Here is a 27549-nt window from a genome sequence, read left to right as displayed (position 1 = left end):
TAACACCGTTGAATGTCAAGAGGGCGATGGTTAGATTCTTTCTCAATGGGAACCCCCAGAATGTTGATAGCAGGTGGGAGGGGGAATTAGTGATGGTAACATCATTGAATGTCAAGGGGGTGATGATTAGATTGTCTCTTATTGGTGATGGTCATTGCCTGGTGTTTGTGAATGTTCCCCACCCCTCGTCAGCCCAAGCCTGGATATTGTCCAGACCTTGCTGCGTTTGGGACATGGTCTGCTTCAGTTTCTGAGGGAGCAGGGAATGGTGCTGAACATGGTGTAACCATCGGGGAACATCCCCCATTTCAGAACTTATGGTAGACTATAAACACTCTCTCTCCCTCTCAAGGTGAGAGGTGAAAAGTTTAAGGGGGATATAACGTGGCAAGTACTTTAGACAGAGGGTAGTAGGTACCTGGAACACGTTGCCAGCAGAGGTGGTAGAGGCAGGTACAGTATCTTCATTAAAGGTGTGTCTGGACCGATACATGAGTAGGTGGGGAGCAGAGAGATACAGATGCTGAGGAATTGGGCTGCAGGTTTAGATAGTGAATTTGGATTGGCTCAGGCTTGGAGGGCCGAATGGCCTGTTCCTGGGCTGTAAATTTTCTTTGTTCTTTGAAACAAGACAGAAGATATAATAATCAAAATGCACAATGCTCTGATCAGACTGCAGCATGAGTACTCTGTCTGGTTCTGATTACTGAGGCACCAAGGAGATACTGAAATGCTGCAGGCAGCAGAGAGAAGAGCAGCAATGTTAATCCCAAATGTCAAGACTCAGTGTTATGAGAAAAGTTATGAGATCTGGATTTTTGAGCCTGTAATAATAGAAACAGACAAAGACTATTCATCTGCTCAAGCCTGTTCCAGCATTCAGTTGGATCATGCAAATCTGAACCTCAGATCTGTTTTACATCAAAAATTTATATTTTTAAAAACCTTTCAAGCTAATATGTATTGTTAGAAACTTGAAATAAACACCACAAGTTCCAAAGCTTTCTGCCAGGAGAGAACTCCAGGTTACTAACAACTTTGATACAAATTTTGTTCCTATACACAGAGGAACCTCGATTATCCAAATGACATGGGCGGGCAGTATTTTGTTCAGATAATTGAATGTTCGGATAATCGAATGTTCAGATACACAGTTTGGCCAAGCATCTGGACCTTGTGATCTTGCTCGGATAATCCGAAATTCAGATAATCGATGTTCGGATAATCAAGGTTCCTCTTTGGTCTGGTTCTAATTTTAAGATGCCTTTCACTTGCATTCTACTACAAAAGGAAATAGTTCCTTTGTATCTATCGTACTGACATCCTAATTAAAGCATTAACCTACCTTCCAAACTCTGATGAACATAAACTATGTTTTTGCAACCATTCTCTTTGAACTCTGTCCTGCACAATTTTCTTGAGATGCAGCGTCCAATGCAGAACATGATAGTTTAAATGGAGTCCGACCAAACCTCTGTACAATTATTTAGTCAAAGAGCCATAGAGATGTACAGCATGGAAACAGACCCTTTGGTCCAACCCGTCCATGCCGACCAGATATCCCAACTCAATCTAGTCCCACCTGCCAGCGTCTGGCCCATATCCCTCCAAACCCTTCCTATTCATATACCCATCCAAATGCCTCTTAAATGTTGCAATTGTACCAGCCTCCACCACTTCCTCTGGCAGCTCATTCAATACCCATACCACCCTCTGTGTGAAAAAGTTGCCCCTTAGGACTCTTTTATATCTTTCCCGTCTCACCCTAAACCTATGCCCTCTAGTTCTGGACTCCCCGACCCCAGGGAAAAGACTTTGTCTATTTACCCTAGCCATGCTCCGCATATTTTGTAAACCTCTATAAGGTCACCCCTCAGCCTCTGACACTCCAGGAAAGACAGCCCCAGCCTGTTCAGCCTCTCCCTATAGCTCAAATCCTCCAACCCTGGCAACATCCTTGTAAATCTTTTCTGAACCCTTTCAAGTTTCGCAACATCTTTCTGATAGGAAGGAGACCAGAATTGCACGCAATATTCCAACAGTGGCATAACCAATGTCCTGTACAGCCGCAACGTGACGTCCCAACTCCTGTACTCAATACTCTGACCATTAAAGGAAAGCATACCAAACGCCTTCTTCACTATCCGAACTACCTGCGATTCCATTTTTAAGGAGCTATGAACCTGCACTCCAAGGTCTCTTTGTTCAGCAACAGTCCCGAGGACCTTACCATTAAGTGAATAAGTCCCGCTAAGATTTGCTTTCCCAAAATGCAGCACCTTGCAGTTATCTGAATTAAACTCCATCTGCCACTTCTCAGCCCATTGGCCCATCTGATCAAGATCCTGTTGTAATCTGAGGTAACCTTCTTCGCTGTCCACTACACTTCCAATTTTAGTGTCATCTGCAAACTTGCTAACTGTACCTCTTATGCTTGCATCCAAATCATTTATGTAAATGACAAAAAATAGAGGGCCCAGCACTGAACCTTGTGGCACTCCACTGGTCACAGGCCTCCAGTCTGAAAAACAACCCTCCGCCACCACCCTCTGTCTTTTACCTTTGAGCCAGTTCTGTATCCAAATGGCTAGTTCTCCCTGTATTCCGTGAAATCCAACCTTGCCTATCAGTCTCCCATGGGGAACCTTGTCGAACGCCTTACTGAAGTCCATATAGATCACATCTACTGCTCTGCCCGCATCAATCCTCTTTGTTACGTCTTCAAAAAACTCAATCAAGTTTGTGAGACATGATTTCCCTCGCACAAAGCCATATTGACTCTCCCCATGCAGTCCTTGCCTTTCCAAATACATGTACATCCTGTCCCTCAGGATTCCCTCCAACAACTTGCCCACCACTGAGGTCAGGCTTACTGGTCTATTGTTCCCTGGCTTGTCCTTACCACGCTTCTTAAACAGTGTCTCCATGTTTGCCAACCTCCAGTCTTCTCGCACCTCACCTGTGACTATCGATGATCCAAATATCTCAGCATGAGGCCCAGCAATCACTTCCCTAGCTTCCCACAGAGGTCTTGGGTACATCTGATCAGGTCCTGAGGATTTATCCACCTTTATCCGTTTCAAGACATCCAACACTTCCTCCTCTGTAATCTGGACATTTTACAAGATGTCACCATCTATTTCCCTACAGTCTATATCTTCCATATCCTTTTCCACAGTAAATACTGATGCAAAATACGCATTTAGTATCTCCCCCATTTTCTGTGGCTCCACACCAAAGCCGCCTTGCTAATCTTTGAGGGGCCCTGTTCGCTCCCTAGTTACGCTTTTGTCCTTAATATATTTGCAAAAACCCTTTGGATTCTCCTTAGTTCTATTTGCCAAAGCCATCTCATGTCCCCTTTTTGCTATCCTGATTTCCCTCTTAAGTATACTTCTACTGCCCTTATACCCTCCTAAGGATTCACTTGATCTATCCTGTCTATACTTTACATATGCTTCCTTTTTCTTAACCAAACCCTCAATTTCTTTAGCCATCCAGCATTCCCTATGCCTACCAGCATTTCCTCTCACCCTGACAGGAATATACTTTCTCTGGATTCTCGTTATCTTATTTCTGAAAGCTTCCCATTTTCCAGCCATCCCTTTCCCAGCGAATATCTGCCCCCAATCAGCTTTTGAACGTTCTTGCCTATTACCGTCAAAATTAGCCTTTCTCCAATTTGGAACTTCAGCTGTATCATCGGTAGTCACAGGTGAGGTGCCGGAAGACTGGAGGTTGGCAAACGTGGTGCCACTATTTAAGAAGGGCGGTAAAGACAAGCCAGGGAACTATAGACCGATGAGCCTGACCTCGGTGGTGGGCAATTTGTTGGAGGGAATCCTGAGGGACTGGATGTACATGTATTTGGAAAGGCAAGGACTGATTAGGGACCGTCAACATGTCTTTGTGAATAGGAAATCATGTCTCACAAGCTTGATTGAGTTTTTTGAAGAAGTAACAAAGAAGATTGATGAGGGTAGAGCAGTAGATGTGATCTATATGGACTTCAGTAAGGCATTCAACAAGGTTCCCCATGGGAGACTGATTAGCAAGATTAGATCTCATGAAATACAGGGAGAACTAGCCATTTGGATACAGAACTGGCTCAAAGGTAGAAGACAGAGGGTGGTAGTGGAGGGTTGTTTTTCAGACTGGAGGCCTGTGACCAGTGGAGTGCCACAAGGATCGGTGCTCGGTCCTCTGCTTTTTGTCATTTACATAAATGATTTGGATGCGAGCATAAGAGGTACAGTTAGTAAGTTTGCAGATGACACCAAAATTGGAGGTGTAGTGGACAGCGAAGAGGGTTACCTCAAATTACAACAGGATCTTGATCAGATGGGCCAATGGTCTGAGAAGTGGCAGATGGAGTTTAATTCAGATAAATGTGAGGTGCTACATTTTGGGAAAGCAAATCTTAGCAGGACTTATACACTTAATGGTAAGGTCCTCGGGACTGTTGCTGAACAAAGAGACCTTGGAGTGCAGGTTCTTAGCTCCTTGAAAGTGGAGTCGCAGGTAGATAAGATAGTGAAGAAGGCGATTGGTATGCTTTCCTTTATTGGTCAGAGTATTGAGTATAGGAGTTGGAAGGTCATGTTGTGGCTGTACAGGACATTGGTCAGGCCACTGTTGGAATATTGCATGCAATTCTGGTCTCCTTCCTATCAGAAAGATGTTGTGACACTTGAAAGGGGTCAGAAAAGGTTTACAAGGATGTTGCCAGCGTTGGAGGATCTGAGCTACAGGGAAAGGCTGAACAGGCTGAGGCTGTTTTCCCTGGAGTGTCAGAGGCTGAGGGGTGACCTTATAAATGTTTACAAAATTATGAGGGGCATGGATAGGATAAATAGACAAAATATTTTCCCTGGATAGGGGAATCCAGAACTAGAAGGCATAGGTTTAGGGTGAGAGGGGAAAGATATAAAAGAGTCCTAATGGGCAACTTTTTGACGCAGAGGGTGGTACGTGTATGGAATGAGCTGCCAGAGGAAGTGGTGGAGGCTGTTACAATTGCAACATTTAAGAGGCATTTGGATGGGTATATGAATAGGAAGGGTTTGGAGGGATATGGGCCAGGTGCTGGCAGGTGGGACTAGATTGGGTTGGGATATCTGGTCGGCATGGACGGGTTGGACCAAAGGGTCTGTTTCCATGCTGTACATCTCTATGACTCTGTGACTCTTTTAAATCTGGTCTATCCTTTTCCATCATTATTTTAAATCTGATAGAATTATGGTCGCTGGCCCCAAAGTGCTCCCCCACTGACACCTCGGTCACCTGCCCTGCCTTATTTCCAAGAGTAGGTCAATGTTTGCACCTTCTCTCGCAAGTACATCCACATACTGAATCAGAAAATTGTTTTGTATGCACTTAACAAATTCCTCTCCATCTAGACCTTTAACACTATGGCAGACCCAGTCTATGTTTGGAAAGTTAAAATCCCCTACCATAACCATCCTATTATTCTTACAGATAGCTGAAATCTTCTTACAAGTTTGTTTCTCAATTTCCCTCTGACTATTGGGGGTATACAATCCCAATAAGGTGATCATCCCTTTCTTATTTCTCAGTTCCACCCAAATAACTTCCCTGGATGTATTTCTGGGAATATCCTCCCTCAGCACAGCTGTAATGCTAACCCTTATCAAAAATGCCACACACCCGCCCCCTCTCTTGCCTCCCTTTCAGTCCTTCCTGTAGCATTTGTATCCTGGAACATTAAGCTGCCAGTCCTGCCCATCCCTGAGCCATGTTTCTGTAATCGCTAGGCTATCCCATTCCCATGTTCCTAACCATGCCCTGAGTTCATCTGCCTTCCCTGTTAGACCCCTTGCATTGAAATAAATGTAGTTTAATTTATTAGTCCTACCTTGTCCCTGCCTGCCCTGACTCTTCTGTTCTTAACTGTACCAGTCTCAGATTGATCTCTTTCCTCACTATCTCCCTGGGTCCCACACTCTCCCCCCACCCCCCAACAACCTTACTATTTTAAATCCTTCCGAGCAGCTCAAATTTCCCTGCCAGTATATTAGTCCCCTTCCAATTTAGGTGCAATCCATCCTTCTTGTACAGGTCACTTCTACCCCAAAAGAGATTCCAATGATCCAAAAAATGTGAATCCTTCTCTCATACACCATCTCCTCAGCCATGCATTCATCAGCTCTATCCTCCTATTCCTGCCCTCACTAGCTCGTAGCACCGGGGGTAATCCAGATATTACTACTCTCGAGGACATCCTTTTTAAATTTTTGCCTAACTCTCTGTAATCTCCCTTCAGAAGGTCATCCTTTTCCCTTCCTATGTCATTGGTTCCAATGTGGACAATGACCTCTTGCTGGCCCCTCTCCCCTGTGAGAACATTCTGCACCTTCTCTGAAACATCCTTGACCCTGACACCAGGGAAGCAACACACCATTCTGCTTTTTCGCTGCTGGCTACAGAAACGTCTGTCTGTACTTCGGACTAGAGAATCCCCTAATACTTGATCTCTTGGAAGCCGCTATATCCCTCGTTGCATTAGAGCCAGTCTCAATACCAGAAACTTGGCTGTTCGTGCTACGTTCCCCTGAGAATCCATCATCCCCAACATTTTCCAAAATAGCATACCTGTTTGAAATGGGTATATCCACAAAAGACCCCTGCACTAGATGCCTACCTCTCTTACCTTTCCTGGAATTAACCCATCTATGTCACTGTATCTGAGACTTTCCCCCCTTCCTATAACTGCCATCCATCACATGTTGTTGCTGTTGCAAATTCCTCATTGCTTCTAACTGTCTCTCCAACCGATCCATTCGATCTGATAAGAGTCGCATCCAAAAGCATTTATGGCAGATATAATCCGCAGTAACCCTTAAACTTTCTTTAAACTCCCACATCTGACAAGAAGTACATATCACTGTACTAAAGGCCATTTTTGCTACTTCACAATCTACAGCCCAGAAAATAACACCGTCTTATTCCTCTACAAAACACTGCCCCAGGTTAGATTAATAGTTATGGCTTATATTTTAAGTTTAATCAAGAGACATATCTCTAAAAACATATAATCAAGAATGAACCCACTCTACTCACTACTGCAGCCTTTCTATTGGACACACTTAAAACAACAATTAACTTATCTGATTCTGTGCTGTGAACTTCGCCCAAACAGGTTCCTCCAAGATTAGTTGTGAATTTCACTGTTTGTCAATTTTCCCAGACACTCTCCAATGTCCAGCGATACATGAATTCAAAACAGCAATGGCAGTAACTGTGCAGGTTTTCTCTCTCTCTCTCCTGCACTGCCCTCACCACGTGCTTCCTTTGTCTGATCTTCTCCCTTTTAAAACTGCTGTTGCTTTGACTTTTGTTTTCCAAAGTTCCAAAACAATGCAACAGCAAATGAAACAATAATTGCTGCTCCTGGAATTCGAGGAAATTGATGCATTACTTCTTCACTGTTATGTTCCAAATCTTTTTGAGAGAAGACCGCTGTTCTTTGGCCTTTTTTTACTACTGTAGAAATCTGACAATTGATTTTTGAGGTAAATGAGAGATTAGACAAGTATGAGAGATTGATCTGGAGTATTACTTAACATATGAGAGGTTGACTGCAGTAGTTCAAGGAGGCAGCTCGCCACCAGCCCTCAAGGGCAACTAGGGATGAGCAATAAATGCTGGCTAGCCAGCAACACCCACATCCCACAAATGAATTTTTAAAAAGACAAGAAAGGCCACTGGCTCAAGCAAGTAAGCAAAATATAAAGTATTTGTATTAGGGCATTTTACACAAAATTAATGATCATTTCATGATAGAGCAATGGATGCAAGAACATCAGAATCACTTAAAAGCTAATTAGGTTCATGCATCTTAATGGTTTTCCTTACATATAAATCTTATTTTACATACAGTACTCCCATCAGTGTACTGCTCAATTCAACTGATTGCACATGTACTGAGGAGCATGTTCAGCCAGCAATGCTAGCCTGCTGCTAAATGCGATAAGCTAAATACACTTTAGAATTGATAAGTATTCTACAGTTACGGCTCTGAACTGTGCCACACTCATTATCACAGAAATTGAGTGCCCTAATTGTGCAAATCATAAAAAGCACATTACCTGTCACAACCATAGGATAAAAGTTCTGTTAAAGATACAGTGAACATGCATTCTGATTTATTAATTGAAAGGATACATTGTTCTGCAGGGAGTGCACTGATTTTCTGAATTGAGTCAGCTAATCCAAATAAGAATGAAATGTGACCATCTGTCCACTCTCACTAATTAGTTTATATTCTCATACAAGATCATTGGAAACAATGTTTTGCTTCCTGAATATTTATGCAGAAAGTGTATTATTACATTAACAATTGCCTGAATACTGATCACGTTTGTTGAAGAAGAATGTATTGAAATTAACATGTAGTAATTGAACAACTGCTGATTAGTTTATCTGATGGGCTCCAAGTAGAATGATTTTTTTTGTGCACATTATTGAAGATCTAATTACAACACTGCTCAAATCTGCAGGCTGTTTTCGGAGATGTGTACAGGATCCTTAAGCTCACAGTAACTGATTTCTATCATAAACTTTCAATATGTTGTAACATATTTCCCCTTTGTGGCTAAAATGCATCTGTAGTTACAAGTCCCAATTGCGTTGGTGGTAACGTCTAGATAGTGACAATACAAAAGCCCTGAAACAAGATGATCTGTGCTGTTTCAGTTTCCAAAGCATGTATAACCTTGTTTATGCTTTTGAAGAACATTTTATGGTCCACAAATGTCCTCAATTATGTACTTTATGGAACAGTATTGTGCAGTTATTTTTGATTAAACAATCTCTCAAAAGGCTACATCCCCAAAACAATGAGTTTTCAGCATCAGGAGAAAAAAGCCAATCAGAGTGGATCCTACACAAGTTTGAACCCATTTTCACAGTGCTATATTGTAACTTTTAGCATCTTCATCTTGCCTTTGTATTTAGTGGCTTTGAGCAATTAGATTTATTAGTTTGCAAAGCAGTGCATGCTTCTGGCTGTATTTATTCCAGCCTAGTACTCAGTGTTTGAAAATTGGAGGCACTGAGTACTGATATTCTCATCCAGGTTGGTGAGTGTATCCATCAAAGCCATGTTCCCCTGCTACCAAACTATTAGACTATCAGTCATGACTGTGTGCTGAGACAAAAGGTTGTAGTTGTACCTGAGAGACTTCAGCACAAAATCAAGGATGACATTTCAGTAGAGTATTGAGAGAATATTGTGGTGGCAGTGGTCTTTTCTCAGTCGGATTCTTAAACAGAGCTCCAGCCATTTAGATGGACTTAATATTCCTGATGAAGGGCTCTTGCCCGAAACATCAATTCCCCTGCTGTTCGGATGCTGCCTGACCTGCTGTGCTTTTCCAGCATCCCACTCTCGACTCTGATCTCCAGCATCTGCAGTCCTCACTTTCTCCTAGTTAAAATGTGCTGCAGCAATATTATGAAGAACAGGAACATTTTCCCCAGTACCCTGATCAATTTATAGCTTAATAAACACTACTGAATCAGATTATTTTGTCATTGTCTCATTGTTATTTGGAAAGTCGTAAGGCCATGAATGGCACATTATAAATTTTATCAGATTTGCTCTCAACTTAGCTAAATAACAAAAGTGTGCCAACATTTTGGTCAGTCAGGTTTAAAAAAAACAGGATGAAAATGTCAGCCAAAGTACTCTCTGCTGATAGCTATCCAAAGAGATTAAAGTATGCATGTTTGTGGGCAGGGTGAGATGTTACAATTAAATAGCTTTCCAGGATTTTCTATGTGGGTTTGGATGTGAAGGATGTGCAAACTAGGAAGACATGATATCGCAGCAGGCACATGTGGAATTCGACTCTAGTGAAAATCACTTCTTTTAGGGGAGATTTATTTTATTTTTAACTTGCTTTAAAATGAGACCTGCATCTGTGAAAAGAACTGTAAATGTTGATACATGAAGCTCTAGCAACACACTCTGATAAAAGTGGGAGCTGGCATTACAATTTGATCAAACTTCAAGGTCTACTTCCATAGATTCCGTGCCCAGTAATGTATTTGAGACAGAGATTTACAGTTACATTGTACCTTTGTAGTAAACTTGAACCAAGATGTGTTCACGTTACTAATTCAGCAAGAAATATTATGCTTTGCTCATAATATCGGTTTTTAATTTGGAATATCAGAACTCCTCATGCCTGGTTTTAACACATGATCGATCAGAAAGTTTTCACTAAAATCTTTTCTTTACAGTCTTATTTTAAGTTTACCGTTACCTTTAAGTGAGAATGGAAGCAGTCCATACTTGAGAATGGAGCCAGTAAACTTCAGCTCTTGGTATAACTGGCCAGTTCAACCACAAACCAATTCAGTCCCATCTCAGCTTGTCTCGGTTTCAAATACCATTGAAAGGAGTATTTGCTATGATGTGGATTGTTATGTTTTGTCTTTCCCATTCCTGGTTAATCTTATTGTTTTTCTATTTTGCTCATTCTTTCTCTTTCTTTCTCTCATCTCTGTCTGTCTTTGTGGTTAGTTAGAAGTTTGGGAGTTGGGGTTTTAGTTATTCCAAAATACTGGATATAGTAGGAGGGACCTGCATATTGGATAAGCTAACTTTTAGGTGATGGCTGGAAGAACCTCTAAAAGTCACAAGTTTATTCACTGTAACTTTGAGGAAGTAATGAGCAGGTTAGACAAGGAGAGCCAACACATGTTAATTATCTGCACTTAAGACAGAATTTGACAAGTGCTCAGAAGGCTCCTGAGTAAGATAAGGGCCCATGGTGTCAAAGATAATGTGTTAGCATAGGCAGAAAGTCTGGGGATAAAAGGGTCCTTCTCAGAATGGCAGCTGGTGACAAGTTGTTCTACAAAGCTCAGTTCTGGGATCACGACTTTTCATTTTATACATTAGCAATCTAGATGAAGGAACTGAAGGCATTCTGGCTAAGTTTACAGACTTTACAAAAATAGGAGCATTGAGGAGGTGGGGATTCTGCAGAAGGATTTGGACAGTTAAAAGAGTGGGCAAAGAAGTGGCAGATGCAATACAACATGGGAAAGTGTGAGGAAATGCACTTTGGTAGGAAGAATAGATGCATGGAGTGTTTTTTAAATGGAGAGAATATTTACAAGTCCAAAGTACAAAGAGACTTGGGAGTTCTAGTCCAGGACTCTCTCAAGGTAAACTTGCAGGTTGAATCAGTAGTTAGGAAAGTAAGTGCAATGATGACATTTATTTAGAGAGGACTTGAATATAAAAGCAGGGATGTATGTCTGAGGCTCTATAAAGCTCTGGTCAGACCATATTTGGAGTATTATGTGCAGTTTTGGGTCCCATATCTCAGGAAGGGTCCATTGGCCCTGGAGCATGGTCAGAGGAGATTTGTGAACATGGTCCCAGGAATGAAAGGCTCAAATGTTCCTTCAATTTAAGGAACGTTTGAGGACTCTGGGATTATACTCGTTAGAGTTCAGAAGGATGAAGGGGTATCTAATTGAAACATACAGAATACTGAATGGCCTGGACACAGTAGATGTTGGGAAAATGTTTCCGTTGATTGGAGAAGAGAGAACCCAAGGGCATAGCCTTAGAGTAAAGGAAAGACCTTTTAGAATGGAGATAAGGAGAAACGTCTTCAGCCAGAGAGTGGTGAATCAATGGAATTCATTGCCACAGTTCATTGGGTAGATTTAAGACTGAGATAGACAGGTTCTTGAGTATCAATAGTAACGGGGAGAATGTGGGAGAAACTTATCAGCCATAATTGAATGGCAGAGCGGGTTCAATGGGCTGAATGGACTAATTTCTGTTCCTACGTCTTATGGTCTAGGGAGAATTGCACTTTTCTTGCAAGGTGCCTGCTGCAGAGAGAATAGGATGTTGCTTGACATGAATCAGAAAGTTAACAAGCAGCTACAACACGTAATTAGGAAGATAAATGTTATATTAGCCTTTCGTGTTAAGTGTTTGCTACTTGAGATTGAGGTAGTTTTGCTGAATTTATGAAGAACTTTGCTGAGATTGCACATGAAAGGAAAGAAGCAAAATATTTGCATTCACATAGTGCATTTCACCGTATTAGAATGGCACAATGCATTTTACAGCCAATTAAGTACATTTGAGGTGTAGTCACCATTGTAATATAGGAAATATATTTATCCACTTTGTGCACTGCAAGCTCCCACAGTTAACAATGTGATACTGACTAGATTTGAAGGTCTATCTGGAAATGGTGGTCGTCTTATGTATGGGAAGGATATATGGTTACCTTTGATGAGAACCATTGAAAGTCCACTGAACTGATTCCAGGGATGGGATGATGAGGAGAGATTGCGTAGACTGGGCATTTGTCCCAAGTAATTCAGAAGAACAAGAGGTTGTTTCATTGAAAAGTATCAAACTCTTCAAGGGCCTGATAAGGTAGACGCTGAGTAGTTGTTTTACCTTACTGTAAAGTAGAACTGTCAGAATAAAGGATCGGGAATTTAGAGTTAAGATGAGGAGCAATTTCTTCACTCAGGATTACGAATATTTATAATTGTCAGTGATTAAGTACTTCAAGACTAATGTTGATAGATCTTTGATCACAAGAGAAAAAAGTGAATATGTATTTTGTTTAGGAGTGTGGAGTTGTTTTAGATCAACCATGATTTTACTGAAATTTGGAGCAGGTTGCTATCAAGGAACTGTATGGCCAGCACAGTTTGAACTTATTTTCTTAAAAGAAGTAAAGTCTAGAGTAGCATTTGACAAACTTAGGTAAGCTTTAAACAAAACTCGTGTTTAAACAGCAGAAATAAAACTTAGCTTCAGGGAGCATAGCATGACAAGGAATAAATAGAAGATTTATTTCTAAGGCTGTCAAAAAGAATTGATCTGGTAGTTGAAGCTAGAAAAGACAGCAATGTCATATACTGTTGAAAGGATGAAAGTTAAATAAATTATGTGTTTCTGGTTAAAATTAAATATATATATACATTTATATATACATATACACATACACAAACAATGTAGAAACGCATGATAAGTGAGTCATGACTAGGAAAATCGAATGGGGATTATAATGTTGCTTGATTGAGTAACACCAGTTTAACATCACTGACAATTGGTATTTATTATCGCATATTCTTGGCTATCACTCATAGGTCCTAAGTGGCTAATGAGGCCAGTTTGGAATCTGTCAGTCTTCATGGTGCATCAAGTTTTCGTTGTCACATGGGATGTCTGGACGTGTATCATTATCTCAAGTCATTAATAGTGCTTTTTGCTGCTTTCACTTTTTCTCTTTGACTTGACATTATTGAATCTCAAAATGCTGGAATTCTTCCCACAGACCTTATCCTCATCTGGTTCTGTCCAGGGCAATGGTCTCCAAAGAGATCAATGTGTGTTTTTTTGATGATGGCATTCTACATATCTCTTGAAGTGCTGCTTTTGTCCTCATATCATGTATCTTCCCTAATTAAACTGGAAAGAGACAACTTTCTTGGGAACCTGGCATCTGACAACTAAACTATATGACCAATTTAATGAAACTACTGGTGGATAATCACAGCCTCAATTTTTGTGATGCCTACTTGTGAGACAACACTGACATAGTTTCTTACAAGTACCGTGTAAGACTGTTGTTACGTGAATGTCGGGTTCCAAAAAGTGTAATATGGCAGAAATGTGGGTAAATATTGAAGGGTGATAGAGTTGAAATGGAATCTGTGCCAAAGCCAGCCCTTTTCACATGATCCTAATGCCTTTCTTACATGCAACACTATTTAAAACATCTTTATTTGATATTCTGTGAACGATATTGGTAGCTGTCATGCAGTAGAAGTTCATAAAGTAATAAACAACTTTGTGATAAATGGTTCATCGCTCTAAGAAATATTAATTGGGACATTTGACTGCATTATTGCCTCGATGATTGTCATTCTCAGTGTGCATTCTAAGATGGAAAAAAGGTAAATGTAAAAGATTAAGGAGAGAAGGTAAGTAATTGGGTCAGTGGAGAGGGAGGGGATTGGATCAGGATGGGGATTTTTGGTGAGGGTGATATTCAGGGCTGGGGATTAGGACAAGCTGTTAATTGTTTTAAATACTTTTTTCTATCATGTATTTCTGTCTGATGGTTTTAACGGAAGCCTGCATCTCTGTTCCCATCTCTCAGTTCTGTCTTTGGTGCAATTCCTTTGTGTAAATAGTTTTTCTGTTGGTTCCACAGTTGCAGTGTCTCTGTGTACAGATAGTGCGGAGTTATTCCCCAGGCATTGGTCTGTTTTTTGAATTGAGTGAAGGTCTTTGTTTTTTGTTTCAGCTGCTGACTCATCACAGCAGTGTTCATAAGCTTAAAAGGAAAGCTCCTTTCATCGTTCTGACAAAAATCAATTTCATTCCGGGGGGAGGTGGGGGAGGAGGAAAAGAAAGAGAGAGAGAGAGAATAGCTCTGTAAAACCTCTGAGAGACTGGGGAAGCTTGTAAGCTTAAGAGACCAAATAGGATCAGAGATAACATTAAAAGCTATTGTAACTTGTCTCCTAATAAAGTTGGGACTGTTTGCATAGTACTGGCTTGTGTTCATAGTAATTTGATTGCTTTGGTGTTGTGGGACACTTGTGCAAGTTCATTCATAACATTCCAGTTGGAGTTATCTAACTTGTATAAGCTGCAACTAAACAACAGGTTGGATATGGAAATCATAGAATCCTTACAATTCATTAAGAGGCCATTCACCCCATCAAGTCTGTAGCAATCCCCCAAAGAGCATCCCACCCCGAACCTATAACCTGCATTTCCTGTGGCCAATCCACCTAACCTGCAATCTTTGGACTGTGGGGGGAAACCAGACCATACAGACAAAACACACGCAGACACGGGGAGAATGTGTGAACTCCACACAGACCATCACCCGAGGCTGGAATTGAATCTATGTCCCTGGCGCTGTGAGGGAGCAGTGTGAATCACAGTGCTAATGTGCCACCCCGCAATCGTTGCCATTGTTAACAAAGTAACAAGCTGTAGTGTCTCAAATCCCAGGGTCAGAATCTCTGAGTTCAAGCTCCAACTCGGGACTTGATGGTCACAGAAGACTGGCTCATAATGGAGGTCAGACTTAATGATCTGTAAATCCTTAGTGTAAAGCTTGAGCAGGGTACAGAAAAATTTACAAGGTTATTGCCAAGACTGGAAAGTTTGAGCTTTGGGGAGAGGCTGAATAGACTGCAGTTATCTTCCCTGGGGCATCGGAGGCTGATGGGTGACCCATCAGACCCATGAGTAACAAAAAGATGGGGTACTGGGCTAATGGTCGGATACTTGGTAGTGTGGATGAGCAGAGGGATCTTGGTGTCCATGTACACAGATCTTTGAAAGTTGCCACCCAGGTAAATAGTGCAGTGAAGAAGGCATATGGCGTACTGGCTTTTATTGGTAGAGGAATTGAGTTCCGGAGTCCTGAGGTCATGTTGCAGTTGTATAAGACTCTGGTGCGGCCGCATCTGAAGTATTGTGTGCAGTTTTGGTCGCTATACTATAGGAAGGATGTGGAGGCACTGGAACGGGTGCAGAGGAGGTTTACCAGGATGTTGCCTGGTATGTTAGGAAGATCGTATGAGGAAAGGCTGAGGCACTTGGGGTTATTTTCATTGGAGAAAAGAAGGTTTAGGGGTGACTTGATAGAGGTGTACAAGATGATTAGGGGTTTAGATAGGGTTGACCATGAGAACCTTTTTCCAGGTATGGAGTCAGCTATTACGAGGGGGCATAGCTTTAAATTAAGGGGTGGTAGGTATAGGACAGATGTTAGGGGTAGGTTCTTTACTCAGCGAGTCGTGAGTTCATGGAATGCCCTGCCAGTAGCAGTGGTGGACTCTTCCTCTTTATGGGCATTTAAGTGGGCATTGGATAGGCATATGGAGGATAGTGGGCTAGTGTAGGTTAGGTGGGCTTGGATTGGCGCAACATCGAGGGCCAAAGGGCCTGTACTGCGCTGTATTCTTCTATTTTCTATGTTCTATAGGTTTATAAAATCATAATGGGCATATATAGGGTGAATGGACATGGTCTTTTACTCAGGGTAGGGGAGGTAGGGGAGGTCAAAGCTAGACGGCATAGGTTTAAGAAGAGAGGCGAAAAATTTAAAAATGACATGAAGGGTAACCTTTTCACACACAGGGTGGTACATGTATGGAATGAGCTGCCAGAGGAAGTGGTGGAGTTGAGTACAATTACAACATTGAAAAGACACCTGAATGGGTATATGAATAGGAAGGGTTCGGGGGAATATGGGCCAAATGCTGCCAAATGGGATTAGGCCAGATTGGAATGTCCCTTGGCGCAGACGTGTTAGACTGAAGGATCTATTGCTGTGCTGTATAACTCTATGACACTATTGAAACATTCTCATGTGATACTAAGTGAGAAGAGTCAGAGTTCCCCTATTATGTCTTCAGATATCAAGTGGAACAGTGCCTAGAGTCAATATTTGTAGTAGATGAAGCAAGACCATTTGGGAAAACTGATTAAGATTGATATTTAAAAGTATGATGATAGCTTTAGAATAGATAAATGTAGTTATGAGTATTTTCTTGAAACATGATGGGAAATGTTGCCAATATTGTGGACATAAATATTCGAGGAGAAAGTGAGGACTGCAGATGCTGGAGATCAGAGCTGAAAATGTGTTGCTGGAAAAGCGCAGCAGGTCAGGGAGCATCCAAGGAACAGGAGTTTCGACGTTTTGGGCATAAGCCCTTCTTCAGGAATGAGGAAAGTGTGTCCAGCAGATAAGATAAAAGGTAGGGGCTTGGGGTAGGGGCGTTGGAGATGCGATAGGTGGCTTCTGTGCAGAGGAGATGACCTGGGGTGTGCAGTGAGAGAGGGACTCACTGAAATCCTTGTAGAGGGAGGAAGAGAGCTTCTTCAAGGAAGGCATCCTTTTGACCTTCTGCGCTTTTCCAGCAACACATTTTCAGCTCTGATCTCCAACATCTGCAGTCCTCACTTTCTCCTCGAAGATTTTAACCTACTGCGGATTCTGTAATAACACAGTAGTTCCATTCTTGTGCAACCCATGTTATAAGAAAATCGAGAACCATTTAAACTAATGGTGCCGGAATCACCTTTTAACCAATACATGGTTTTAAAGGTCCTCCTATAGTAACAGTGTAGCCAATTCGTCAATCGTGTTATAGCGAATTGGCATTAACGAAACGTGTGTTATAGCGGAACGAGCTATATAGAGATGCAGCAGGATCTCTCAACTGCCTTAGTTAACTGATTAAATTCTGACCTAGTAGATAAGCTGACGATTTAAGGCATTGCCATAGGGATGCAGCAAGAATTGGTTGTTTTCATAGACCTTTACTCAGTGAAAAAGGTACAATGTGTTGACCTATTCTTTTTCCATGCAAAGAATGTGGTCCTGTGTGTGAATAAATATAGCAAATTAATCACATTGTGAACCAAACTGATAATCTTAAATTGATTTTCAGTGTAATTCTAAGTGTATTAAGAGTTATTTTGCACCTATTGTCCAATAGCAAAACCACATCTAATATTGGGAGCAATGCCAGCATACACCCTGCTGTAAACAGTCGAAGGAGTAGTTGGTACAGTCCACCAGTCATTGGAATATATAGCTAACATTCCTGGTCTCACACCAACACTGAAATTCATAGAAAAGCAAAATATTGCGAATGCTGGAAATCTGAACTGAAGTTCATATACCATATTACTGATTTGTGTGATATGCAGACCGTTTTTGGCTTGGCAGCAATATCCTCTTAGTGGAGAATGCCACTTGTGTGTTTACTGCAAAGCAGCAGTGTGAGAGGACTTACTGGCTTCACCAATTGCTCAAATCTTTGACACACCTTCCTCTTTCATGGTTGACTTAGCACCTTTTAGGCCAAAAGCAGCCTTTAGGCCTTTCCAGAGTTAGTGCAATAGATGGTAAGTGAACCTTGTTCAAGTTATGCAGTATAGTCCCACTGCTCGCATGCCTGCCCCTCATGAATTTACTGACAAGTGGGACACTTAATGGGTATCTCTTTGACCACTGTGACTTTGATGTTTATTCATCTGTAGTTTTCCAAGAATAAATGTGCACACTATGCGTGCTTTCTGAATTGTACACATGCAGTTGGCCATTTTCACTGTTTGTAAAAGCTACCAATTATGATATTTATTGGAAATGCATCCCTTATGAACAATGGAATTTTATCTTATTGTGCAATATCATGGAAGAGCCCAAGGCTGCCACCTTTGGCCCTGAAACATACTCAGTCTTTCTCAGATTATCCTGATGGGTGAATTGTAAATCAAAGGCAACATGAGAAATGGCTTTATAATACAGTATGTGATTAGGGGTTTCAAAATAAGAGTCTGAGGAAGCTGATTTGGTTGTAGTTTGCAAAGCGCAATTCCATTATAATGTGACGAGAGAGCATTGTAGGGCTACAAGTAAAAATAGGTGAGATTGTTGAGTAGCTCTTAAGAGAGCTGACGCAGACATGATGGACCAAATGTGTGGGCCTCCCTCTGTGCTGTAACCATTCCATGATTAAATGAGTTCTGAAGCTATTTTCACATATCACTGTTCTTTAATTCTAAAATTAAAATTTTATTTGAAGTGTGTCATTTTAATTTGTAAGTTTACTGGTAAAATAATCTTCATTAATATTTTGTCTGACAGGTACAAAGGTTTCATTAAAGACTGCCCCAGTGGACAGCTTGATGCAGCAGGCTTTCAGAAAATCTACAAACAATTCTTTCCCTGTGGAGACCCAACCAAGTTTGCTACATTTGTCTTCAATGTGTTTGATGAAAATAAAGTGAGTAGCTTGTTTTCTAGATTCTACCATTGAAGAAGATAAATTTGACCTCAGTGGAGTTTCACAAGAGAAACAGACTTAACTTGTAATAATGTGCACACTTCAAGCTGAGTTGAAATGCACATCCTTAAAATTAACAAGTTACTTGCAGGATTTCAGATCAATATGATGTGGCTTGTCTCCACAAGCTAATGAGTACATGGGACAAACTATCAAATAAAGCAGTTAGTGTGTCAGTTGACATGTTTGGAAGTGAGCTGAATAAATGTCTGTTTAGAATGGAGAGCTAGTTTATATTGTTTGGATTGTGACTGAATGCGGCTTGAAGAATAATTTTCAAACTAGTTGAATAGTGCATGTGAAAATTGCTCAATGAGCTTTGGCTACAGCAACATACATTACGTTTAAAATCCGAAATGATGGCACATCAGTTTAACATCTCATTCAAAAGACAGTGCCCTCAACAAAGCAACACTCACAAATAAATACATCGAAGTGACAGCCTCTATATTGTATGCTGAATTACACAGAGAATGGTTTGTTGTGGAATGAACTGCCAGAGGAAGTGGTGGGTGCAGGTACAGTTACAACATTTAAAATACATTTGGATAAGTACATGAATAGAAAAGGTTGGAGGGATATGGGCCAAATGCAGGCAAGTGGGACAAGTTTAGTTTGGAAACATGGTCGCGTGCACTAGTTGGACCAAAGGGTTTATTCCATGCTGTATGACTCAATGACTGTAAATCCCGCAATAGGATTCGAACCCAAAATCTTGTGAATCAGGGTCAAAAGCGTTACAACTGAGATAAAGCTGAAAACCAAAGTAATTCACAAATTAATTGATGAAGGTGCATTTTTAAATGGATTTCAGGATGGAAAAATTGAGTTCTCTGAATTCATCCAAGCACTATCAGTAACTTCAAGAGGGACTCTGGATGAGAAACTACGATGTAAGTAACTCACTTGACCCAAATTTTCTGTTCATTTTGTTTAGTCTTCATTTCTTCAATATTTCATCTTCAATTCTCAGTACTAATTGCACACAATTGAACAAATGTGGAGTTTTAATGTTTTTTGAAAAAAAACTTCAGTGTTGCAATTTGAAATATAATCCACTTTCTAAAGCCACTGTCATATAATTTTAAAACTAATATAATTCGCATTAACTGTCTATTCCTAGTTTTCCTGAGAAAAGCTTAGTACAACTGAATGTTTACTAGGCCACTTGGTAGGACAATTAAGAGTCATTCAAGTTATTGTGGGACTGGAGTGATGTATTGGTCAGGGGGTAGAGATGCCAGACTTCCTTCCCTGAAGGACATTAGTGTACCAGTGGATTTTTATGACATTCTTAATAGGTTTATGGTCACTTCTTTTCTTGCTTATCAATCAATCTCTGAATTATTGGTCTAATAATCAACCTCAGTTCCAGAACATCACTGCAGAAATTCCTCAAGGCATTGTACTTAGCCTAATCAACTTCAGCTACTTTGTCCTTCCATTATAAGGTCAGAAATGGGGATATTCTCCCAACGATTGCACAATAGTCAGCACCATTTGGAAATCTTCAGTTATCTAAAACAGTCCGTGTCCGCTTCCAGCAAGACCTGAACAATATTCAGGCTTATGCTGATAAATGGCAAGTATTATCGACACCATAAAGGTATGAGGAAATATCCATCTCCAACAAGACATGCTAACTATTTTCCCTTTACATTCAATGCCATGACCTTTGCTGAAGCCTTCACAGTCAACATCCTGGGAGTTACAATTGACCAGAAACTTAACTGAACCCCAGTCTCATAAGTACTGTGGCTACAAGAGTAGGCCAGAGGCTAGGAATTCTGCAGCAGGTAACTCATTTCCTAACTCCCCAAAGCTTTTCTGCCATCTATAAGACACAAGTTATGAGTGTGATTGAAAATTCTCCATTGCCTGGATTTGTGTTTCTTCAACGCAAATTGGCTTTAACACAATTAGACCGTTATTTGTAGAATGCGAACTGTCTTAACCTGTATTGGCTATAGCGATTCCTGCCCCATTAGTTTAAATGGCGCATTTATTGTATGATTTTCTTAGAACATGAGATCCCACAAGAATGGAGCCATCGCGTTATATCAAAACTGACTGTATGCATGAAATTTACCAAAATAGCCCACTTAATTGGCATTCCATCAACTACCTTAATTGGTTCCCTTCACCACAAACATACTGTAGCATGTGTGTACCATCCACAAGGTGTAACTCAGCAAGGCACCTTTGCCAGCACCTTCCAAACCCATAACATCTACCACCTAAAAAGACAAGGGCAGCAGATGCATGGAAACATCTGTAAGCTCTCCTCTAAATCTCACACTATCCTGATTTTTTTTCTATACCATCATTCCTAAATTGTTGGTGTGTCAGAATCCTGGAACATCATTCTTTAGTAGCACTGTATGTGTGCCGACACTTAGGGACTGCAGCACTTCAAAAATGCAGCTCACCACCACCTTCTCAATGACAACCTGTGTTGGGCAATAAGTGTTGGCCTCGCCTGCATTTCATCCTTTCAATGAATAAAGAAAAGAAGTGACACTACACTACATTACTGTACTCAGATAATTGCAGATCTCAACAACTCAAACTAATCACAGACCTTCTAACCATTTGTACTTAATTTTGTCACTTAAAATACTGTCTACACACAACCTAAGTTTAAAAGAAAATAATCTGGAGTTCTCCTGCAGCATCATTTCACAGTATAAGTGGACTTAACATAGACATTTCACATGTTTCATTGTGTTACTGAAATCCTTCTTCTCCATCTACATGTGTCTTGTCTAATAGTGTCTCGCGGAATAATGGTTGTAGAGTAAATGTCAGCTTTGGTTAGGTCGTAGTTGAGATGTTAACATGAACATGATTATCAAAGATTAGGTTTTGGTGGACTGCCTGGGAGCACTAATTTTGAACATACAGTAATGTTTGACATGTTGTTTCAGGGGCTTTTAAATTGTATGACCTAGATAATGACGGCTACATCACCAGGAATGAGATGCTGGATATTGTGGATGCTATTTATCAGATGGTGGTAAGTAATTTATTAATACCAACATAAATTGTACTTTTGTCTTCCAGTTTTGTAAATAAACTATATTTTCTCTCTTTTGAAATAGTCTGTTTCTTGATATTCAAGGAATATTTTCTCTTAATTTTTAAAAATAATTTCAAAATAAGGTATAAATTATATGCATTTTACTGTGCCTAAAGTTGAGAATTTTTATTTTTAAATACTGGCAGTTCCCTTATAAATAAGGATTTAACCTTCCAAGGTTGTGCACATTTTTATTCTTGGAAACCCAATTTAGTAAATCATGAGTGCTGAATATATGTGGCAGGCTGTGGGCTTTGCAGGCACAAGCAATATACTATTGTATAGATTGTTTCCAGCATCCAGCTTAGAATAAGAACAGTTTCTTTGATTTGCACCACAGCTGATTTGAAACCCCAATGAGGTAAGGTGAGAGTGACGGCCTTTGACATCAAGGTGGCATCACGGAGCCCTAGCAAAACTGGAATCAATGGGAATTGGGGGAATACTGTCTGCTGGTTTGTCATAGCTGGTGCATAGGAAGATGGTTTGAGGTCAATCACCTCAGATCCAAGACATCTCTGCAGGAGTTCCTCAGGGTAGTGTCCTAGGCCCAACCATGCTTCATCAATCACCTTCTCTCCACCATAAGGTCAGGGATGTACGCCAATGATTACACAATATTGAGCACCATTCGCGACTCCTCCGATGTACAAATAAACAAGACCTGGACAATATTCAAGCCTGGGGTGAATAGTGTCAAGTAACATTCACACCACACAAATGTCAGGCAGTGACCATCTCTGATAAGAGAGCATCTAACCACTGCCAATTGAAAGTCAATGGTGTTACCATCACTGAATTTACTGTTATCAACATTCTGAGGGTTACTATTGACCAGACATTCAACTGGGCTCAACATATAAATACAGTGGCTACAAAAACAGTTCAGAGGCTAGGAATGCTATAGTCATCTCCTGACTCTCCAAACCCTGTCCACCATTTACAATGAACAAGTCAGGAGTGTGATGGAATGCTCCCCAGTTGCCTGGATAAGTGCAACTTGACACCATTCAGGACAAAGCAGCCTGCTTGATTAGCACCACATCCACAAACAGCTATTCCATCCATCATTAATGCTTCATAGCAGCAGTCTGTAATATCTACCAAATGCACTGAATAAATTTACCAAAGATCTTAGCACCTTCCAAACCCACAAAAGGTTTTTTTAAACCTTAAAAGTAAACTTCAATCAAGATAAACTATTGCAAACTCTTGTAAAACTAAAACATAACCATATTGAAAATGAAAGAATCAGAATAAGGATGAATAAAGAATCAAATGTGCAGTTTCTGCTGAATAAAAGAGGTTGTCCTTAAGTTTCAGTCAGTAAGGATTATGATGATCCCAGTAGCAGTTATTGATGATAATTTGAATTGGAAGCTAAAATAAAGGCAATTTTAACCTCGTTAATTGGCAAATATGGCAGAGTGGGCAAAATTACCTGCAAAAAGAAGATTAAAACTTTCATCTACTTCCTCATCCACTTTAAACTAGAAGTGAACTATAGAGAATGCACAAAATCAAAGTTTTTATTTGTCAAAAGTTATAGATTGATGAAATGGTCCCCACCTTGCATCTATCACTGTAAAATGATAACAAATTAAAAGGCAGCCAACCCATCTCTCGTGCATCTTTTCGTTAGAGGGAGATATCCAGACTCTTGAATATGTAGAGAACATCTCTGTTTGAATTATGCTCCACACCAAATTAAATTATCGTTCTTACGTAGTAATGTCATAAAAGGATGTGGAAAATTGTGCAGGGGAATGGTGTTGTGGTAAATGTAGGCTATAGTCTAAAATAATGGGAAGGCACGAAGTGCTCAAATACCTACTTCAACACCTATGTTCCACCTCCCTCATTCTGTGAACATTTTCCTTGTTCACTGCAGTCAAGACAATGAGACTTTTACTCCATTCTTTTTTATTATTGTTGATTTGTAATATTGCCCTAAATTTTCCAATTGCTAGATAGTTGTATTCCAGTATAGATAGGAGTTGTGCATAGAAGCACTAAAATTCCCATTCCTCAAAGGAATTGTTGAGGAAATTCTGCTTGACAGTTCTCCTACACTTGAAACCCTTTGATTGTATTCATTTAAATAGTTAATCATGGGAAGTTAAACTATTAAATTCATAGTGTAATCCCTGAATAACTGTTCAACCACCTGTTCTCCCCTCCCCAAAAAACTCCAACACCTACCTGAAAACTATACCTTCACCAGACCCCTTACACACCCATGACATGACAGCCCCTCTCCTGCCCAGGACCCAACCTGTCTGCCCACCCTCTTACCAGGTTAAGTCCCTCCTCCCATTGCCAGACTCAACCATACTCATTAACATTGAAGAACACATTAGTTTGACAGATATTCTGTAATCGTGGCTCCTGGTCCAATTAGATTTGTATATAAACATGTGTTTAGGTCAGATTATATAGAATGTTGGTTTTTATTAAAGTTTTTGCCATTCTTAGTTTTTAAGATGTAATGTTCTGGGCCCTTAGGGTAATACAGTGGAACTCCCTGAAGAGGAAAATACACCAGAGAAACGAGTGGATAGGATTTTTGCCATGATGGACAAGGTAATGAGATTTTGTATTGTTTCAGTTTTAATTAAATCGTAACTGAATATAAAACAAGACTAATTCTCAATTCAGAGCGTGAGCTGTTACCTGATAGATTACATTGACTGGCCATTCCAGAGTCTGCCCAACTGGCATTCCATTGAATGGCAATGACAATTGGATGGTTCCTTGCCATGTGCTCCATTCCGCTATGTCACTGCCAAGATGGAACAGTTGAAAATGAGTATTACAGTGTTTTTGCCAATTAAAACTTAACCTTGTATTTGCACTTATCAGTTGGTTTTGGGGAGCTTTACATATTTTCCCTACATTTATGGCAGTTCAGTAATTCTGTTTAAAATAAAAACAAAGTAGTGGAGAAATTCAGCAAATCTGATAGTATCTATGGAGAGAGAAAGAGAGTTAATGTTTTGAGTCTGATATGACTCTTTCTGTAGCACTTTGTTTCTGTTTCAAATCTCCAGCATCCATAATATTTTGTTTTTATTTCAGTAATTTTGGTTACCTGTATTACAGAATGCTGATGGAAAATTGACCCTACAGGAGTTTCAAGAGGGATCGAAAGCAGATCCATCCATCGTCCAAGCGCTTTCTCTATATGATGGCCTAGTATAGTTCCTGTAACCACCCTTGTGCCATGGTAGGTTACAATAGCCTTGGTTCTTCAAATTACAGATATACATGTTTTCTGCCATAAAAGTTTGATAAAGTCTTGCTGTATAATTTTATGAATATAAAATAATATGTCCTAATACCATTATTAGGATTACTCCTTTGATAACTCAAACTATATTAGTGATGTGGGCTCTGGCTGCGGGGGTGTCAGGGGATCAGGGATTTTTAAATTCATTCTCAGGATGTGGGTATCGCTGGCTAAATCAGCATTTATTGCCCATCCCTAATAGCTAGAGAGCTGTTAACAGTCGACTACATTGCTGTAGGTCTGGAGTCATACATGGGCCAGACCAAGTGAAAATGTCAGTTTTTTTGTCTAAAAGACATTAGTGAACGAGATGGATCTTTCTGACAATCAACAATGATTTCATGGTCGACATTAGACTCTTAATTCCAGACTATTAGGGAATTCAGATTTCACCATCTGCCAAGGTGGGATTCAAACCAGAGTCCCCAGAATACTACCTAGGTCTCTGGATTAATAGTATAGCGATAAACCAATGCCTCCCCATAATGGTGCTGGTTGTGGGAGAGCCTCGTCAATAGTGAGTTGGTTGTTCTCTTGAAGTAACACAGGAATGAGAGTAGGTTTTTAATCCTGTAACTTTTCCTGGGTAACTATTAAGCTTAGATGAGTCAAAGCCCTCAAAGTCTCTTTGACTTAAAGAGCCTTTTTCAGAGGGTTACAGATACAGAATTATCAATTGAATGTTTCAATGTCCCAGTCAATTCCCACATAATAAGTTGCATTAGGGATTCAGCTGTGTCCCAACATGCAACTCCAGCCTACACTGCAGCATCAACTGTCTGGCTGTTAGAATATCTGTATCATGATCTTTGTGCTTGAGTGGAAGTATTATTTTTTATGATCCTCACCCGCTCAAATGTGCATTTATTCCAGCAAGGGTCACCGGATAACAGTCAAAGCAGAAAATCCATCTGATTTCTTTTCCTAACTCAAAGGCTCACTGTCACCTTGTGCAAGATCAATTAACTGAAGACAGACTAGGTATGCACCTGGAATCTGTAAGAACATCAGTCAGGATAGGAAATGAAAAAAGAGAATGTAAACTGGCCCCAATTATCCTATCAGTAACTGCCCATAGACCCTGCCAGTTATGGTTCTATCTACAGTATTGAACATTTATCCATTTCCTTTCCAGATGTCCAGGGATGAACCATTTTGGTGCCATTTTAACGGTTCTGTGCAGAAGCTCGATGGTCCAGCAGTCGCTCACCTTCACCCAGATGTGAACAGGAGTGCACGGGTGTGTGCAAGCTGAGCTCTTTTGCTTGTCTCCATTTGCCAATCTCAGCTTAAGAACCCAAAATGTTTTTTTTACAGTTGAGAACTCTGCAGTAGACACACACCTCATTTTTTTGGAAAGACTTGATCGAAAGGAGCATTGATATTTGCCTTTTTGTACAATTTTAGACTGAATTAAATTGCTCTAGCTGTAAGTTATTTTTGTTTGGCTGCACTGGCTGCCTCAATTACTGTTTTAAATGAACAAAAAATAAATTGCTGTTCTTGTATTGTCAGAAAATGATAGCAGCGGAGTACTGCAAAGTGAGATTTGTGTGTGTGTTTTGTGCTTTAAGTGAAATGTGTTTTATCATGTTTATTATTTATTTAATCGCAAAATAGCATTGTATTCTTGTGCTGTCTTTTATTTTGAGGCAAAGAGGATGTTAGTTTTCAAAACTGTACTTGTACCTATCAGCAATTAAATCAAACTTGTAGGAACTGTGAATATCCAACTGTTGTATCATAACTGAGCCAATTTCTTACCATTGCAAATGTTCAAGTTATGATAGTTTCTTGATTTAATATCTTCTCAGACACTGTTTAACTCTAGGCAATGTGCAGTTTGAAACGCATTATGGGGCAATAATACAAATCCAGGACAAAAGCTGTTGTCTAATCTTGTGCCCTTGCAATTCACCTGTTTTTTTTATCTGCTGTACACAATTGAGATCCTCAGTTGTAATATTTTATATTGTAATATTATAAGTTAATGTTTCATTTATGGGTCAGCAGAAAAATAACCTGAATTGGGCTGACCATGGTTCAATAGGGATGGTACATAATATAATCATGGTTGCATTTAATGGAAGGAGGTTGTAGCTTGATCTGACCTGCATTGGTTTTGAGGCTTTAAATCACCACGTTACAGAATTAATTTGATTTAGTATCTTAATGCGTGGTACAGTACTTGTACAGTGTTATTCACACAAGTCAGTTCCTGTCAGTCATACCCATGTCTAAACTTCTTTGGCAATTATGTGTTTTTGCTCGTTCTTAA

At 40.2% G+C, this 27549-nt stretch overlaps 1 protein-coding gene across 9 annotated transcripts in view; it reads left to right on the top strand.

Annotated features, from left to right (window-relative positions):
• The window catches only part of LOC122564925 (neuronal calcium sensor 1), a 177249-nt gene extending 150252 nt beyond the window's left edge, over window positions 1-26997 (top strand). For all 9 annotated transcript variants that reach the window (XM_087998311.1, XM_043720411.2, XM_087998303.1 and 6 more), the window contains 6 exons: window positions 18705-18843; window positions 19718-19796; window positions 21831-21919; window positions 24488-24565; window positions 25085-25208; window positions 26407-26997. In XM_087998311.1, coding sequence (XP_087854437.1) covers window positions 18705-18843; window positions 19718-19796; window positions 21831-21919; window positions 24488-24565; window positions 25085-25183 — 484 coding nt within the window. In that variant the 3' untranslated portion in view covers window positions 25184-25208; window positions 26407-26997. The remainder of the gene's footprint in view (window positions 1-18704; window positions 18844-19717; window positions 19797-21830; window positions 21920-24487; window positions 24566-25084; window positions 25209-26406) is intronic.
• Window positions 26998-27549: the final 552 nt, after the last annotated feature.

This window comes from Chiloscyllium plagiosum, unplaced genomic scaffold (genome assembly GCF_037043375.1).
Source record: "Chiloscyllium plagiosum isolate Xiang-an unplaced genomic scaffold, Cpla_swu_hap1 HiC_scaffold_21, whole genome shotgun sequence".
In the NCBI taxonomy this organism is placed as follows: Eukaryota; Metazoa; Chordata; class Chondrichthyes; order Orectolobiformes; family Hemiscylliidae; genus Chiloscyllium; species Chiloscyllium plagiosum.
The sequence above is the reverse complement of the archived record's forward strand: the minus strand, read 5'-3'. Positions and strand labels throughout refer to the sequence as shown.